The sequence below is a fragment of the Trifolium pratense genome, linkage group LG6 (genome assembly GCF_020283565.1).
Source record: "Trifolium pratense cultivar HEN17-A07 linkage group LG6, ARS_RC_1.1, whole genome shotgun sequence".
NCBI lineage: Eukaryota > Viridiplantae > Streptophyta > Magnoliopsida > Fabales > Fabaceae > Trifolium > Trifolium pratense.
The window spans coordinates 27,928,724-27,948,023 of NC_060064.1; the positions used below are offsets into that span (position 1 = coordinate 27,928,724).

At 33.7% G+C, this 19,300-nt stretch overlaps 1 protein-coding gene, 1 long non-coding RNA gene and 2 other non-coding genes across 14 annotated transcripts; 2 read left to right on the forward strand and 2 right to left on the reverse strand.

Moving 5' to 3' along the window:
• Positions 1-2,991: 2,991 nt before the first annotated feature.
• On the reverse strand, positions 2,992-3,125 carry LOC123893330. Its single transcript, XR_006803436.1, has one exon. It is a non-coding gene; the product is annotated as a small nucleolar RNA Z247 (small nucleolar RNA).
• Positions 3,126-8,013: 4,888 nt separating this feature from the next.
• On the forward strand, positions 8,014-8,087 carry TRNAN-GUU. Its single transcript has one exon. It is a non-coding gene; the product is annotated as a tRNA-Asn (tRNA).
• A 694-nt stretch (positions 8,088-8,781) lies between these two features.
• LOC123889363 lies at positions 8,782-9,454 on the forward strand. Its single transcript, XR_006802504.1, has 2 exons — positions 8,782-9,049; positions 9,148-9,454. It is a non-coding gene; the product is annotated as an uncharacterized LOC123889363 (long non-coding RNA).
• A 352-nt stretch (positions 9,455-9,806) lies between these two features.
• LOC123889362 (pentatricopeptide repeat-containing protein At4g19890-like) lies at positions 9,807-18,500 on the reverse strand. 11 transcript variants are annotated; one of them, XM_045938656.1, is made up of 7 exons: positions 15,775-18,500; positions 14,121-15,651; positions 12,724-12,975; positions 11,777-11,842; positions 11,413-11,592; positions 10,627-10,695; positions 9,807-10,250 (listed from the first exon to the last, which is right to left on the reverse strand). In XM_045938656.1, exon 1 carries the CDS (start codon positions 18,193-18,195, stop codon positions 16,063-16,065), a length of 2,133 nt encoding a protein of 710 aa, XP_045794612.1. In that variant the 5' UTR covers positions 18,196-18,500; the 3' UTR covers positions 9,807-10,250; positions 10,627-10,695; positions 11,413-11,592; positions 11,777-11,842; positions 12,724-12,975; positions 14,121-15,651; positions 15,775-16,062. The 11 variants fall into 11 exon arrangements, with proteins under 11 accessions (XP_045794612.1, XP_045794611.1, XP_045794617.1 ...); XM_045938655.1 differs by having other exon boundaries at positions 14,121-18,494; XM_045938661.1 differs by lacking the exon at positions 12,724-12,975 and having other exon boundaries at positions 14,121-14,468; positions 15,775-18,471.
• Between the last annotated feature and the right edge of the window lie 800 nt (positions 18,501-19,300).

Below are 19,300 nucleotides of genomic sequence, written 5' to 3' on the forward strand. Positions count from 1 at the left end.
GCCCAATCTGCATCTGAAAATCCTGCTAAGTCTAGATCAGTGGAGGGTTTAATGTGAAGGCAGTGGTGAATGGTACCTTGGAGATACCTCAAAATTCTCTTTATCCCTTGCCAATGATCTAGAGTGGGAGAGCTCATGAATTGACTAAGTTTGTTGACAGAAAAAGCAATGTCGGGTCTGGTGTTTGTCAAGTACTGCAAGGCCCCTATGGCCTGTCTAAACACAGATGGATCTTTTAGTTTCTCCCCTTCAGCTGTGAATTGTCTGCCAGTTATCATAGGAGTTGGACAGGATGATGCACTTTCCATCTTAAATTTTCTTAGCAAATCCTTTATGTACTTTGATTGCTTTAAGTACATACCACCTGCATCTCTTTGAACCTCTATGCCCAAGAAATAATGTAAGTGGCCAAGATCCTTTAAGGAAAACACAATATTGAGTTGTTTGATAAAAGTTTCTAAGAACTTGGTATTGTTCCCTGTCACAATTATATCATCTACATATATTAGAAGAAAAGTGATATGATCTGAACCTCGTAGAGTAAAGAGTGAGGAATCACTTTTGGTGTTTTGAAACCCCCAACTCAATAATGCATTTTTCAGACTGTCAAACCATGCTCTTGGTGCCTGTTTCAATCCATAAATTGCCTTAGATAGTTTGCAGACATGATTAGGTTTGGATGGATCTATAAAGCCTTCTGGTTGATTCATAAACACGGTTTCCTTGAGATTACCATTGAGGAAAGCATTATTTATGTCAAGCTGTTTGACTTCCCAATTAAGGTGTACTGCAATTGAGAGTATAATTCTGATTGTGCTGGCCTTGACAACGGGACTGAAGGTTTCTTCATAATCTAATCCAGCTGTTTGTTGAAACCCTTTTGCAACCAGTCTTGCTTTTCTTCTTTCAATTGTGCCATCTGCTTTGTACTTGGTCTTAAAAACCCATTTGGAGTCAATGATGCTTTCTTGGTCTTGGTATGACACTAATGTCCATGTTTGATTGGTCATCAGTGCTTGGAACTCTTTGTGCATGGCTTCTTTCCATTGTGGTCTTGTGAGAGCTTGTTGTGCATTTTCTGGTTCCTTCTCTTCGATGTGATTTTCAGCTAATCCAATGTATGGCAGCTTCGGTTTGCGAATTCCATCTTTGCTCCGGGTACGCATCCAGTGCGTGTTGTTGCTTGTCTCTGCCTCAGCAGGGCCCGTTCTTGTATCTGGTGCAGCAAGATCAGTGCCATTAATTTGAGTGCCATTATCATGAGTTTGTTCATTGGCATCCTGTTCTGTGTTAATGTTGTCTTCAGAGCTCTCAGCTGAATCACGTGTTGCTTCTCGATCGATGTTTGAGATGTTGTCAGTCGGAGTAACTTCTTCTCTAAGTGGGGTACCTGCAACATGCAACGGAAAATGGCTAGATGGACTTTCAGTTAGAGTTTTTAGAGGGACTCTTGTATTAAGAAAACCATCGTGAAAAGGAAAATGATCTTCGTTGAAGACTACATGTCTTGAGATGAAGATTTTTCCATGAGAATTGACACACTTGTATCCTTTGTGAGAGTTGCTATAACCCAAGAACACACATCTAGTTGTGTGGAACTGTAGCTTATGTTTATTGTAGGGCTTAAGGCAAGGGTAGCAGGCACATCCAAAGGGTTTCAAGGAGTTGTAGTCAGGTTCCCTTTTATGTAGCAAGGAGTAAGGACTCTTATTATGAGTAACTGATGAAGGTAACCTATTTATGAGGTAAACTGCAGTGGAGAATGCTTCCCACCAATAATTTAGGGGCATTTTGGCTTGAGCCAATAGTGTCAATCCAAATTCAGCAATATGCCTATGTTTCCTTTCAGCTCTACCATTTTGTTGTGAAGTATAGGGACATGACATTCTGAATTGTATTCCTGCTTCTATGGCATGTTTTTGAACAGGTTTATATTCACCACCACCATCGCATTGAATTGTTTTAATCTTTTTACTGAACTGATTTTCTACCATGTTTTTGAACTGAATAAAGGCATGTGCAGTATCTGATTTTTGTTTCAAAGGATAAATCCATGTAAATCTAGTAGTGCAGGACCCCATACATCAGTGTGAACCAACTCAAAGATTTCTTTAGCATGAGAGAAAGAAGTTTTAAAAGGTAAAAAATGCATTTTGCCATATTGGCATGCCTCACAAAAGCTAAACTGATCACTAGGTGATAGTTTCACATTACAACTTTTTAAGACTATATCTAGGACTTTATTATTTGGGTGTCCAAGTTTCATATGCCAGCTCTCCTTGATGGAAACATAAGCACTTGAATCCTTTTCCGAGAGCTGGTACAATCCATCTTTAAGTATCCCTCTTAGTATTGCCTTCCCTGTCAACTTGTCCTTCACAAAGCAACAATTTTCATCAAACTCAACAAGAATATTATTGTCAGCAGCAAGTTTAGACACACTTAATAGATTTTTGGTAATTTTAGGCACATATAAGACATCATGTAAATTGAGTGACTTAAGTTTTGAAGAACCTGTGGCCACAATTTCCAATTTCTCACCATTACCAACAATTAGTGAATTCTTACCATGGTGTTCACTCAGGTTTTGAAACTTGTCAGTTTGATGTGTCACATGATTGCTTGCACCGCTATCAAAGTACCAGTCATAGTCTTCAATCGAGTTCTGAGAGGCTAGGAAGGCATTGTGAGATCCTTGCTTGTCATTGTTTGCTGAATGGTTAGATCTTGAGTAGTTTTTGTCAAACCTGTAAAAGCAGTCTATTGCAATGTGATTATCCAAGCCGCAAACTTGACATGTTGTCTTGAATGATCTGCCTCTTCCTCGACCTCCTCTCCAACCTCTGAAGTTAGAACCTCTCCAGTTGTTGTTTGAGCCTCTCCAATTGTTGTTTGAATTGAATCTGTTGCCTCTGTGGTCGGATTTTTTTGCAACATTTGCTGTTGCATTGAGGGTTAGGTTGGTGAGGCTATTCAATTGCTCAATTCGATTTTCAAAAGTTAGCAATTGAGCTTGTAAATCAACCCAGCTGAGTGTAGTTTGATCAGATAGTTTGACAACTACAGGATTATATTCAGAGTCCAAACCATTTAAAGTTTGAATGATTAGATCAGAAGTTGAAATTGGATTGCCTGCAAGTTTGAGTTTGTCAGCCAAGTTCTTCATCTTGATTAGATAATCTTCCATTTTCATCTCTCCTTTTCTGGTGCTATGGAACTCAGATTTGAGATAAGTAATTTGTGACCTTGTGTGGGCACCAGCCAGACTTTGAGCCTCATCCCAAAGTTGCATTGAGGTTTCACAGTGCAGTAATTGTGTTGCTATGCCAACAGTCATTGAATTCCTCAACCATCCAAGGAGTTGTTGATCATATGCTTGCCAATCTTCAAACTCAGGATTGAATTTTTTGCTTGAATCTGCAGCAGTGATGAATTCTTCGGGGCACTTCTTCTTCCCTAACATGTAGCCATCGAGTCTGGCACCTCTGATTATAGGCAACACCATTGATTGCCATAGTGGATAGTTGTCTCTGTCCAACTTGACAGAAACAGTGGATGGGAGATCATTTTTGTGGTTGGAATTTGCAGCGGATGACATGGTTTGTATTGGATCTAGAGCCTTCAAGACTTAACAGCTCTGATGCCAAGATAGAAAATATAATTGATATGTATATTGTATTGAATTGCAAGGCTGAATACGTTCAGTACTTATACAACAAGGACTAGTAATTCTGATCCTATAATCATGCTAGTATTCATGACAATGATTCTATAAATCAATGACTGATGCTAGTCATCATGACAGTTGTCTAATACTATTAATTACAATAATTCCTTAATCATAGACTAGCATATGTTCAGGGATTTCATTCTCTAACTAAAGTGACATTATTTAAGGAAATTTAGGGTCTTTTTGATGGTTTTAAGTTTTGGAATAAGTGGGAATTACATGGACTAAGGGTGTAGCTTCTATGACAAGAAAATGAAGGAAAACTGAGGTTGGTTGCTGCCATTTACGCATGATGCGGAGAAATTGGCGATTGAGGCGCAGAACGAGCCTATGGGCGCAGATCTGGTAGACAGTGCTATAAAAAAAGCTGCTCTTGCACTAGAAAAGAGGTTACGAACTTTGGGACCAAAATTGAAGATTGGAGCTCAATTGGAGTGGATTCAAGCAAGGAACAAAGGGTGAAAACATTCCGAAATCTCTTGTCATGAAGATTTCATCTCTTCTTCATGTAATTTCTCTTTTTACTATGAATTTCTAGAGTCTTAGATTGGAATTTTAGGGGATTCTTATTGTAATTTGTTTGAATCATGTGAACTTAATTCTATATGAATGGATTATCATCTAGTTTTAAACAATTATTCTTTGCACTTAATGCTTCATATAATTTGAGGAAATTATGTGATAAACTTAATAGTTGATTTATCATGAGAATGAAAATTAGCTATTGCCTAGGAATGATTGAACAATTGATAATCACTTTAAAAATTTAAGTTTATTGATTGTGATTTAGGAATCAATGCTTGTGAAAACCTCACTTAAACAAAAATTCGCCCAAGAGATTGAGAAGTTGTGATTAAGTGAGAGGATTATTATTCAAGAGATTGTGAATAATCATTTTATTGATTCAATCTTGAAACTAGTTGAGTAATGCGTATATAATATGATTCACCAAACAAATTATTATGAGATGAACCGAAAATATCCAATCGTCCACCAACCGTTCGATAAAATTCCAATATTCGTTTTCAACAAATTCTTATGAACAAAACCCCCTAAATATTCTTTTATTTTCTTTTAAGCATTGGTTTAATTGTTTTGGTTCAAAATTAAAGACAATCTTCGTGGACACGATATCTTAATTACTACTTGACGATAATTGTATAATTACAATTTATCTATCAATATCAATAGAGGAATATCACATTTTCTTTCCTACCCCACTTATTAGAATATCTTTAATAGTTAAGATGAATATTACTTCGTCCGATCCTATTTTATATATAAAAAATAACTCATTTTTTAGATTTATTATGAGTTATATTGTTTCTTATAAGAAGACTATAGACGGTTCTATAACATGCATATGAAAATTTAGAAAGTCACAACATAATTATAATAATTTACTACAATAATTATGCAACTCTTAATTAATATTTTATTAATGATGTGTCATCTATAAAACTTAACAAATTTATCCACGACTCTAAGAACTAACCATAGTTTTCCTTGTGAAAGACTAATGCATGTTAATATATTTTTCCAATTTAAAATAAAACTTTATAAGTAAAGTAATAATTTATTATTCTACTTTAACTCTTTAAGATTTATCACTAGAATGACTTACTGTATGATATAAAATGAACAAATATTATAGTAGTATTCTTTTAAAGAACCAAAGAACTGAAAAGCTAAATATCCATTATCGGTTTGTGTGTATACACATACACTTAAAAGTTATACACTTCAAATCCATTTTAAAAGATGCATAAAAAATGGATCAAGATGTAATCTAACATGTTCATTTAACATGTCATGTTTTAGTCTATAACGTTAGAAATAACTGATAAATCGACTATTTTGAATGGTATTTTAGATTCTACTATTTTTTAATTTTTTTTTGTTTAGTAGTCTAGTGACTAAAAATTTCAACTTAAGGTGAATAAATAAAGTGTCCAAGATTCGAACTCAAACTCCTACATAATATGTATTGTCTCTACCAACTGAAATAAGCTCACAGAGACTTATATTCCACTGTTAAAGACAATATTTATCACTAGTTTCCTAATCCTTTAATTAATATTACTTTCATCAATATCAAGTCAATATACTCCGCTATGAATTTATGATAAGGATTACACCAATATTTGATAAAAAGATAACTTAGTAAAAATACTACTTATTCATTTTTATATATTTTCTAAGGCGAGGTCTACTTTATCCTTTTATAATTTGGAAATATTTACCCATCAATCAATGAAAATAAGCCACATAAGTAAATTTGCATGTGATACTCACAACTAACTTGTAACAAATTTTGTTTTTGTCAAGTAGTCTAGTGACTAGAAAATCCACCTTAAAGGTGAATAAGTGGAGTGTTCGGGGTTCGAACCCCGACTCTTGCACATATTGTGCGATGTTCCTGTCAACTGAGATAAGCTCACGTGGAATGTAACCAAGTTTTATTTCACATGCATATTACTTGTTCTTGTTAGTTGATGAGTAAATATCTCCAATTTATGAAAAGATAGTTTAGAAAAAACCATTTTTAATAGGTGTAAAATAATTAAATACGTCACTTATTTTTTAAGACTCATGAAGTACAATAGATTAGCTAGGAAGCAGAGACGGATCTATGGGGGCAAGTTGGGGGCTTCAACCCCCCTCCCTGCCAATCATGTTATATTATATAAGTAGTATAATATATGTGTCATATAATTTATTTGCTTATATGCAGTATAATATACTCAGGTTTTTATTTTATTAGTTATTTGGGTTTTTAAATATATTATTAAGTAGTCAATTTAGTTTTCAAATATATTTTTTTTTGATGTTAGGTTAGTTAATAAATTTAATAGCAAAAGACACACTATGCATATATGTATTTACAATTTTAATACATTTAGGAACTATTTTGATAGCGTCCCATATATTCAAGGACCAAATTTTTAATTTGTTCTTTATTGTTATATACTATTTATTACCGGAAAAATATTTTGACCCCGTTAAATAAATATGGATCCATCCATGCTAGGAAGCAACTTTTCCATCCAAATTTCCAAAAAAACCAAACTCCCTCTATCTCTTACTAAGAAAAAAAATTATTGTAGTAACAGTCTATAAAAAAATTGTATTACTTTTACATATTTATCCCATAATTATTGATGTAATGATCTTTATGCAAGATTGAACAGGTATCAAGCTTAGCCAAGTAGGAGTAAACTACTCTGATTGTGTATTGAATGGAAAATTGTATAAAATCTTGAAGCAAAATCTTTTGATGATTTAATTTGCTGATTATGATGTTAAGAAAAATAAATATCAGGGTAAAATATATGTTTTCGGTCCTTATTTTTATATTGAGTTTCGGTTTTCGTCCCTATACTTTAAAATCACTCGTTTTCGTCATCAATCAATTTAAAGTTTTGTTAGTCCCAAATATTAAGTCACCTAACAGTTGATTAACGAAAGTCCACATGACGTTACCACGTTGGATTCAGTTGACACGTGACATCCTACGCGGACTGCAACGTCAGCTTTTTTTAATAAAAAAATTAAAAAATATATTTTTTCAAAATTAATACTTATTTTTTTATTGACAAAGCCACCCCTAATCCAAAACAAAGTTGAGTAAAAAAACAATCAAGCAAGGAAGGAGTAAGACCCAAAACCCATCCATGCTAGTGGTGACTAGAAAGCAACAGTGGTACCGATGGCTAGATCACAATGGCAGATTGGTGGCTCAAACACACATATGACAAATTTATCACATCACGTAAACCTTTATAAGGAGAAGGATAGATAAATATGTTGCAATCTGAAAGGAAGAAAACACGGCGAAAATGAAGAAAAAGCATGAAGAGAAGGTGAATAGTAAGGGTATAAAAGTAAATAAACAAATATGAGCTTATTTATCTTTTTTTCAAAGAAAAATTTTAAAAAAAAACTAACGTGAAAGTCCGCGTAGGATGACACGTGTCAATGGAATCCAACGTGACAGCGCCACGTGGACTTTGGTAAGTCAATTGTTAGTTGACATAACATTTGAGACTAAAACTAAAATTGAAAATTAATTGAGGACAAAAACGAGTGATTTTAAAGTATAGGGACAAAAACCAAAACTCAATATATAAGTAGGACTGAAAACATATTTTACCCTAAATATTATCTCGTGAACGGGATGAATTTGATTTGTCACTTTGTTGTTGTATCTCCATGCCGGTGGCCTAAGCTTGTAGTTGTTTTGTTTCTTATTTTTATCATAAACTTAAACCATAAAATACGTTGCTGGAATAGCTCAGTTGGTTAGAGCGTGTGGCTGTTAACCACAAGGTCGGAGGTTCAAGCCCTCCTTCTAGCGATTGTTTTTGTTATTTTTGTTCCCTTTGCCTTCAAATGAAATGGCTAGCTTAGCTGAGCATAAAAGATACTACTTCATCCTTAATTATAATTAAAGTCAATTTTTTTGATTATAAATGATTTTTGTCCACCAATCATTAGTTGCTTCAATGTTGATTGACACTGAACTTGGTAGGGAGGACGTTAAAAAACTATACTAGTTCTCAATCCTTTGATTTGATACCATCTTGTATTATTATTATTATTTTGATGAACGAAATAATATGAGTTAATGTTTGTAAAAAAAAAAATAGAAGGGAGAAAAAAAATATAATCTATGGCGTATATAATTTTTCAACCATATGATTTTTTTTACCGTTTTTCGATATGTATTAGAAAAAACCATATTCATAAAAATAAACTATTTTGTTTTTGGACCGAGTAGTCTATTTAATGATTAGAAATTCACATCCTAAGGTGAATAAATAGGAGATCATCAGTTAGAACCCCAATCTTTTTACATATAAAATGTAATATCACTATCAATCAAACTATTTTCACAGGACAAAAATAAACTATTTTAACATACATGATTTTCAACCTGAACGCCTTTTCAATCATCATTTAAATTATTTTTATAAAAAAGTATGAATTATTATGATTTGAAAATGTTTTTAGTCAAAAAAATTATTTGTAAATGTTTGTGTGACCTCGCTTAAAGTGCTAAAGGGACGTGTTAACATATTGTTGTACTTAAGAGACATTTAATAATTATTAAAATTTTAGAAAGTCTTTATATAACTCTGTAAGTGCAAAAAACTATTTAATTAATATAAGGAGAACATAAGTTTTATAAATTAAGAAGTGATAAAACATATTCTATTCGATACATGCAAAAGTTGGAAAATATGGCTAAATTTGTGAACTTTGCTTTTGTTATGAATATCCTTCTTTCCCTGTTTCTTGTTGCAACAAGCTCTAGATGTAAGCATTTTTATCTCCTTTGAAAAAATTTCTTCTTTACTTCAATAATTTATTCCATTTTAGTAAAATTAATTATTTTCTCCCTTTTTACATTACAGGGAACGTTCAATGTGTTTATGATGGTGATTGTATAAAGGAAGTTAATTGCGAATTTCCTGCTCAACCGAGGTGTCGTAAAAGTGTGTGTGAATGTCGTTATTAATTATCAAGCACCACATATTAGCTCCCAATAATTTAATTTCTATGAGTTGTTATATAGTTATTGTGATGGCTCCCAATAATTTAATTTTTTTTTAGCTTTTAAAATTTTACGGACCTTATTATTATGTACAATAAGATTATGCTATTGATATGAAATAAAGCATAAAAACTGTTATGTGAAATAAAGCTATTGATATTTGCACACTTATTAAGAGCACTTTTTTTATCTTAATTTTATGTGATATTTCTATTGAAAATCCTAAAATGACCTTGCAATATATTAAATATGCATCGGGACTCTACACTCATGTTAAAAAGTATAACAATTAATAAGGGTATTGTTGAAAAAATAACATTAAATGAAGTTGATTTTGTTAACTTTTGCTTACATTTAAGACTAAAATATTTTGTTGACTTTTGTTTATAAATAAGGCTGGAGGGAGTACACTTCCTAGAAATTATTGTATCAGTCATGATCTTTACGGTAGAACCATCTCCAGCAAACTTAAATAAAATCCAACCAGGGTATGCATGAACTTAAGGTTTCAAAACACGATGATACGAAAACCAAAGTAATTTCCACAAAATAGATTTTAATACAGGAATAGTGCTTGAGTTCAAATCCTAGCTGAAACAATCATTGATCAAACTTTACTTACCTACCAGCATAACTTTGAATTACCGATAGCCATTTCTCATGACAATCGGAAGATTAAGACCAAACTTTTAATACAAGAAATCTTAAACGAGTGAGACTAGCAAAGACAACGTCAGATTCATGAAATACATAAACTAAGACTGCCTTTTTCCTTTTTGATAACAATTTATTCCATCTTCTCATCATTCTTCGTCGGCAACCTTGTTGTTTTATCGGACACATCAAACAATTCATGGATATTTATGTCTCAATTGGCATCTTCTCATCCTCCGCCACTAGCCAGATCTTAACCATTCATCGCTCCAATGGAGAAATATCAGCCCGACTCGATCATTTTATTAACTGTCATAGGAGACATATACTTCCAAAGATAAGTAAACTACATTAACATTGAAGAGGGACTAGCATATGAAAATGATAAACTGCAGAAGACAGAATCATAATCAACCATTACGACTTTAGGAACAAAAGGGTAAATGTATATGGCACCGTCCATAATTTTTTTACCCTTTTATAGATCTATAAAAAGCAAGTAAACTTCGCGTAAAAAAAAAAAAAAAGTAAACTTTTTTGAATCTGAGTGCTTATAAAGTTATAATCATGGGCAATAACAAAACTTGTTTGACCACAAGTCACAACAATAATAAACATGAAAGGTTTATCTAGGTAAAGTTAGACTCATCTAACTTTACAGTTCTAAAAAGGGAAAAAAAGGTACCTTTTAATGTATCACCTCAAGCATAGAAAGAATGAGAGAGGAGCAGCTGTCTGAGAATCTAAAACATACCTACAGAACAATATTTTTATAACCATCATACACAATAAACTCAGAAAGAACAGCACAACAACCATAGATATGTGAAATAATCAGAAAAGCTCAATCAAGTAGATGGACAGAGTTAATTAAATGGACATTCGCCAAAGTCAACAAATTATTCATACATACACAAACACATGTATATATGCAATGTATCTAATATAGCGTGACCAATGTAATGATTCAGGCATATAAAACGATGAATTTTATCTGTTTAGCCACTGAATCTTTAGTTCGAGGACAAAATATGTCAAGTTCCATGAGTATTTTTCGCGTCCCCATTTTTCATTGCAACAGCTTCTAAATGGCCTTCCTCAAATTGGCGCCAGATACCAAGAACTTCTGCGTGACTCTTCGAATACATTTTTATATTTGTTTGAAACAGGGGTGCCAGCTTCAATAAAAATAATCTGCAATATTTGCTTGACTATTTACTTTTAAAATAAGCAGTGGTCCCATCCAGTGCCATTTTTCATCAATGTTCAATATCAACCCCTCCTCTTTCCTATATGAAAAATTAATTTAGCTCATCCTATTTTCAAAGTTGTCTGTAACTCAAAAATTTAAATCTCAATCATGGGAATCAGGAATATATGGTAAAACTGAGAGAAACACATGAACTGGGGTAATCACAGGATAAACAAGAAATGAATAAAACAAAGAAGACAACAATTAATTGAATCATACATGTCAATGACTAGTTTAATAAGGACGCTAACAGCCACATCTGTCGATGATTTTCCACTGTTATTGCCTAGTCTAGTTGACACTGTCATAACATTGGTGCTTGGAGAAGAAGCCTCAGAGCAAACTGCAGCAATAACTTCTTGTACCTCGACAGGGTTTAATCATAGAGGTTGTTGCTCACTGGTCAGCAAAAGAGATCATTTTGTGAGGTGTAACATGAGAAACACAAATATATCAATAATTTAAAATTACAGTATGATAAAAAACAGTTGTAAGGAATTTTATAATCAGCAAAGGCGCTTTTCGGATGCAAAAATTTGTTATCAAATTCCTTTGAAGTATCTCAAGTGAACACGAGCAATACCTGTAATGACGGTACTGGAAAAGCTGTCGAGCTCGGGGACGAAATGTAATCACGGGATAGTCCTCCCTGGAGAAATAGCAATCTTCAGAACAGCAAATCAAATTATGAAAAGCCTTCAACAAACCAAAGTAGTAAAAAAAAAATGCAGACTTTTTAGTCGGCCTTGTGAGTCAAAAAGAATATCAAATATTTATCCCAAAAAAGGAGTGAGAGAGAATATCAAACTGTAGAGGAGCAGTTTGACATTATTCACACAATTTCACCCATACAAAGAGCATGATAATTCACAGAACATTCCAGTAATAATTGGTTAACTAATTCATCACTAATCAGAGTTTTTAAAAATACTTATTTTTTATTCAGAATAAGAATAATTTATAAAGGAGGAAAAACAAGAGTACAAAAATGAGAATAAGTTCGGATAAGTGTAAAGAAAGAAAAGATGAATTTATAAAATCATTAAAATAAACCGCGGCAGCCAACTAATCAACAGTAAAATTTCCATAAAGCAAACCAAAGATTCTCCAGAAAAATTATCATTTAGCCGCACATGTCAATCCAATGGCAACATACAAAAATAATTCTGATGTATGATTTATGTTCATTGAAAACCCCAGGAAAAAGACAAGACACCATAACACATTTGCCTTTACCAGACTGTGCTAAAATTCTAAGACGCTATAGGTACACTACTTTCAATTCTTAGTTCCTAATTTTTCATGCTCTTTCTATAATCTGATATAATAATTGGAACAAAATAACGAAGTTGGTAAGATTTATCATGGTATGACACTACACTATGACCTTGGATAAGAGATATTAATATGAAGAAAAAATTGAAAGAAAAATTAGCTATAAAAGCAAATGCCCGGAGAAAAATAATAAACATTAGTCAGAAGAAAATTTTGGAAAAAAATAATAGCTATGCGACTTATTCAAGAACATGCCATATCTGACGAGAGTCTTCTTTTTTGCGTTTCGATGCTGTTATTGCTCTTAGGTGGCAACGAGCAGAGACAGAATTTGTAATTGGTGTTACAGGAGAAGACTGCAACAGCTGATCCAGGTAAGGCATATCATCAGTTCCAAAAAATTTCCAAAGTTTCCCCTTCATCTTAGATTCGATGTCTCCTACGAGTAAAGCTGCTGCACCTACTTCTAAGAAACTACTATGTGATGTCATATAATGACCACGACCACTGCATAAATCATGTTAAATAATAGTGTCAATATTTTAAGAACAATAAGTGAAAACCCAAGAGACCTAAACCAAAACCATGTATCAAATGCATGTTTGGATGAGCTCATGTTGGGACCATAATACGATTTTATTAATTTCTGGCAGTTGCCACAGTCACCTATAAAAAGCAAATTATTTTCTCTCAAAACAAGCTGTGAAAACACGCTGAAATACTATTTACCTTTCAGTCCCCACTGATGACAATTGAGGTTGCTCAAGCCAGCGCCATTTCAGAACATCGTGGGCAATGAACCCTAGGTCATCCTTTTCATCAATGTTTTCACGTTTTAATGACTTTGAGACAGATAGCACGGTTGAGTCTTTCTCTAATGACTTTCTGAAGTTATTGAATCGAGGTCACAGAGATGTAATAGAGATGAATCACAGTCGCAGTTGAAGGAGAAGGAACAGAGATGAATTGCAGTCTCACAGAGTCAACAACAACTCTCCTTTGTTCTCGCTTCACGACCCGTCTCTTTAGGGTTTCTTTGTGATAAGAATCACACTTCATTCAGTTTCTATGTCTGTGAGGTGTGGTAAATGATTTTTGGTTTTATGTGTAAAATTATTTCATATAAGAAATAGGTTTTAATAGTTATGCACATGTAGGCAGGACTATATGGCTTCTTAGGCTTTTTTTGATAGCCTACACCTGACTTACTAGTATTTAATTAAATAGGTTCTTTTTAAAAGCTTAATCCTGGCCTTTTTAATAAACACGCCGGGCCAGGTTGTAGGCCAACCTGTCATATTCCCACACTTGTGCCAGATTTGTAGTAAGAGCTTAACTTTGTAACCATGACTGACAAAGTTCAAATCTCCACAAGGTGTGTGATCTCTTATCTTGAGTTTTTTAGCACACAAAGTTACAATTTACAAGTGATAAACAAGATCTAAAGGGTGATAGAAACTAGAACCCTACCGTAGCATACTGTACTAGATTATCATCCCTTAACATCAAAGACATGCACATGTAAATTAAGATCACAAGTCAAGATGGGTATTCTTAAGTCATGTTTTGGACCACAAAAAGTAATCAGTGATAAAATAATATCCAAAATGCTGAAAGAAATTAGAATTCTATCATAGCATAACATAACATACCATATATAATAACTGTATCTTCATCCGCAGCACAGCAGATACTATTGAGAATGAGATCCTCCTTAAAGTTAGAATCGTCCTGCCACCACCTTAGACGTCAAAAAGTTAAACCAGCAACCTTTGCAGACTTGCAGTTTCCCACAAACAAACTTCTTCTCGAGAATTCTCTGAGCAAACCTCCACTGCATAAAAATCATGAGACGTGTTTTTCTTCCCAGATTCCGATTCATTTACAGTTGCATTCTCCGAACATGGAATCTCGTTACTCCTCTTCCCCTATTCCAGAACCTTCTACAATGACCTCTTCCTCCCCAACATTGTCATCAATAATTGACTTTGACATGTTCCCTTGACATTCAACCAAGGGTTTTCCAAACCAGGCTCTAATACGACAAACTAGCTTAAAATATTTTATTTCTTGTAATGGAACAAATGGAATGTAAAATACTTTTTTCTACATAAGGGTATTCGAGTCAATCCCCAAATATTAGGGCATACTATCCCCAGAGGACGAGCCACTGTATTGCCATTGCAATTAGCAACAACCAATAACTATTCTAATCTAATAAAATAATTTAACAAAACAGGTCAATGTATGAATATTTACTTTTGAAGTATATTGCCAAGTATGCTTCGATAAAGGCTGAAGTGTTTGGATAGGTTTTTATTCTCCTAGCTCCTAAATTTTGTTAACTAATTATGATATTAACTCTGTTTGTCAAGTTACATTGTATCTGTTTTCTCAAATATTAGTTTTCCATTCCAAAATGTCCTCTTTTATTTATATTTATATATTGGTATTGCTTATTGAGTCACACTACCACTTAGTAGCTTTTTGAACATTTGCTAGTGTAATGGGACATTTGGCCACAGTGCAAGGTACAATCTAATTTATGTATGTTTTGGCTCTGTATCTGTAATTCACATGCTCAAGACTTTGTATAGAATTAAGAGGGTGGATTATGCCATTAAGGTACTGAATTGTACAATAGTATATATTGGAACAGCTACATACAAGGTACAATTGTGTAATTATGTAAACTCAAAATTTTCAAATCCTTATTGCATAAAAGTCAGAAACCTCTTGGTAAAAGTTTCATTAATATAAATTGATATAAATCCATGATCACGATTCTCCACAAAGGTATAAAATTTATCTCGCACTATATTCCCTTTCCATCAATTAAGACATTATTATACAGGGAGTAAAAAAGAGTGCAGGTTAAATACATATGACATGTCAACCCTATTTGGAAGTCTGCGCTTGTTATGAGAAGCAACTTCAGCAAAAGAGTGCATGAAATAAACTCCACTCATGCTGTTGTGTATCCTGTATTTCTGTCTAATTATTAATGTTATCAATGGTGGATGGCGGATTATGGCAGTCAGGTAAAAATCCGCCATATACATATGGTATCGCCGCCTATGTAGGAAACACAGCAAATATAATAGGCCTTGCGGCCTATGGTGGATGGCAAAGAATCCACCATGTCATGGCGCCAAGCGGCAATTTCACTTGACAACATCATCGCTGCATTTATATCGAATGATAAAAACCTAAATCAAATTAACCTTCAAATTTTGAGATAAACTATACCATTTTAAGATTTCTGAATTTCTAAAATTTCAATGTGGAGAGGTAAATGTAAGTTACCTTAGAAGTTACACAATTGTTTCCCTTCGTGACCTCAAAATGTTGATTGCTAAGCTAATGCAGAATTCAAGATGACGATCCCACAGATACTTCTTCAAACACAAGATCCTATCATTTACAGAAACAGGTACACCCAGCAATAAAAAGTACATTGTTTATTACTAATTATCGACTTTTTCCTGGTCTGAACCCCTCCTTTTCAAATGCCACCTTGAACTCATCTGGAGTTAAGCTAGGTTAGGTGGGACCTACAAGGGGACCAAAGCTCTCTAAGCACTTTTTTGGTTGTTATTTTGTGCTTTTGATATCCAAACGATTTTCCTTGTTTATCCTAGCAGACACATCAGAAACAAGGGCATAATTATTGCTTTCATAGCATGCAGTCATAAATGCTGCTAATATTACACGATTAACATTAACATCCATGTCTAGTAACTTATTAAAGAACAGTGCAGCCATTCCTACTTTCTTCTCACTACAAAGCTTCCTGACCAAGGTATTAGCCGTCCGGATCCAGAGTTTCTTTTCCAACCTTTCTAGAATAATCATAGCAGATAAACAATCATCTACCTTACAATATTCATAGGCCAAAGTCACCCTAGTAACTTCACATGGAGTAAGTCCCTTTTCTATCATAGAGTCATACAAACCCCGAGCCTCATCGAGCTTTGATTGTTTGCAAAGGCCGCTTATAATAGCGCCGTAGGTAATAGAATCTGGAACACAGCCATGGTCACTCATCCTATGGAAAAACCTTACAGCCAAGGTCAAATTTCCTTCTCGGCAATAACCACATATCATACTTGTATAAGTTTTGTTTGTAGGAATGAGCCCAATTCTCACAGCTTCCTCAAAAAACATCTCACTTTCTTTCATTCTACTTTCCCTACAGAAGACTGCAATCAGAGTGGTGTATGAATGAATATCAATTTGAATACCACTTTTTAGCATCTTATTGAATAACACTAATGCTTGCCTGATATTCGCCTGTCTGCAATGTTCAGACATTAGAATATTATAGGTAACTTTATCTGGTTTCAGACCATTATGAAAGCCATCCTCAAGCATTTTGTAAGCCTCAACTACCCTTCCCCTTTTACAAAGGCCATCAACAATGGCATTATATGTACATACATTAGGATTGAAACCTTCACTACTCATTAGATTCATCAAATCATATGCTCTTTCGAAATTTCCTGCTTTGCAATGCCCATCGATGAGAGCTGTGTAAGTGTTGGTGTTCGGGACTAATCCCTGCTCTTTCATTCGGCTCAGAAGCATCTCTGCCCGGTTTAGTTTTTCCTCTCTACAATATCCACTTATCATGGAAGTATATGTAAGCACATTTGGCTTGTGATTTTCGCTTCGAACAAGCTTAAGAAACAATCTAAATGCTTTTTCAGTCCATCCTTTCTTGCAAAGTCCATCAATTAATGATGTATGAGTATAAACATTAGGTTTCCAACCTTTAGCAACCATCTCCTCCAACAATTCAAATGCTTGCTTTATGCTACCCCTTTTGCACAAACCTTCAATCATAGATGTGAAATTAATCAAATTAGGCTTCAAACCCATATCAACTAACCTACGAAAATACCATTGCGCTCTAGTTGCATATCCCTTTTCACAAAATTTGCTGATTATTAACGTAAATGTTGCATTATCAACCACAAAACCCCACTCAAGCATGGCACTCAGCCATCTATCTGCCTCCAAAACATTGTCAATCTTACAATACATAACAACCATCACCCTATAGCTAACAGAATCTGGTTGAACCCCTCTCACACACATTTCCTCAAACAACAACTCTGCATATTCAACCAAACCAATTTCACTTGCAACCTTAATCATCCAATTCAAAGTCCGAGTATTCGGAACCAAACCTTGGTTATGCATTTCAATAACCATCTCCACAGCTTCTTTCAACCTCCCAATCTCAGCAAAACTTTTTACCATACACTGCATAACTTCATGAGCTTTCTCCGAATTCCTATTCCCAAGCAAAGATGCCGCACACACTATATACAACCTCATAAAATATCGAAACTTTGGATACCCAATTGCCCAATGGAAGAAACTAAGGGCCACCATTGAACCAGCATCACTTGCAAGTGAAGCAACAATGGTAACAGCTTGCTCGTGTGTTAAAAAATCAACATCAATCCCAAGATGGAGTCTTGGAGGTGAAACTCTCATGTTGGCATTATGATGGTAAGATTCACACACCATTGAGCATACCCTTTGGACCATAGATTGTGATGGAACCACAATTGAAGAAGAAGAAGAAGAAGAAGATGATGATACGGGTTGTAATTGTGTTGAAGAAGAGAAGTAGCATAGTGCTTCTCTGTTAAGCATGAAAAGTGAGGTGAATCTACGTGAAATGCCATGAGTTTTGAGAATCACAAAGCACAACATGAAAAAAAGTGTTACTTGATGCAAAGTGTGGCAAATGAGTCTACCAATTTAGGGTTTAAGAGAGAAATTGAAATTGGAGAGTTCATCGATTCAACCAAAGAATTTCTTTAGCTAATTACAATAAAAATAAACAGATTAGGGTTCGTTCATAAATTTAGGGTTTTTTTAAGAGCGAATTGGGAAGAATAGAACACACTAACAGTTGAATAAGAAGATGGAGGAGGTGTCAGCTTGGAGTCCGGCGTAAATAGGGAGAAATGAGAGAAAGGCTCAGGTCAGAACAACTTTTTTCAGAGCGGGTCAATACTTTTTTTATAAATTTATTTAGTTAAATAGACCGGTCTATTAAAAAAGTCTTTTAGCCTATTAGGCCGGTTTTTTTAAATTAATATGCATAATATTTTTTATTATTATTATTATTATTATTATTTATATATTAAAATTTATATTTTGATTAAATTATAAATTTATTAACTTTTTCAATAGTTTAAATTTATTAATCGACATTAGTTTTTTACACAAATAAATGTATTATTATAAACTACAATTAAAATATCATAACATATATAGTCAAAATCTCTAACATATCATGTTAAATATCAAAAGAACATTGATTTATTACTTCATAAGTATACTTAAAAATAAATATAATTATTTATTTAAATATGTTCACATAAAATAAGCTTTTAAACATGCTAACAGGTCACACTAGGCTTTCAAAAGGCTAGACTTAGGCCTAAAAAATATTTTTGACAGGTCAGACTCAGACTTGACAAAGTCTAGCTCGGCTAGCCTATTCCCACCTCTACTTGTTGGGAGAACAGGGTAGAAGAGGAGACCGTGTATTTTCATGTTAAAAGATTAACAAAAAAATTATATGAATTTTTCAAATTAAAATGATGTTATAATATTATCAAAATAAAAAATAAAATATATTGATTATAAATATTTGTTTATCATCATTCTCTATTAAAATTATGAAAAATTCTTAGCTCTTTGAGATCGGTAGTGTGGTGTTACAAACGTTATTAGACCGGTGTGTTGAATAGTTTTATGGATTTCTCTTTTTTAAATAGCATTAGAAGATTATTAGAAGAGGAGTGGG

Excerpts from the sequence above, each read along its gene's own strand:
- LOC123889362 (XM_045938656.1), bottom strand. The coding sequence starts at position 18,195 with ATGTTGTGCTTTGTGATTCTCAAAACTCATGGCATTTCACGTAGATTC.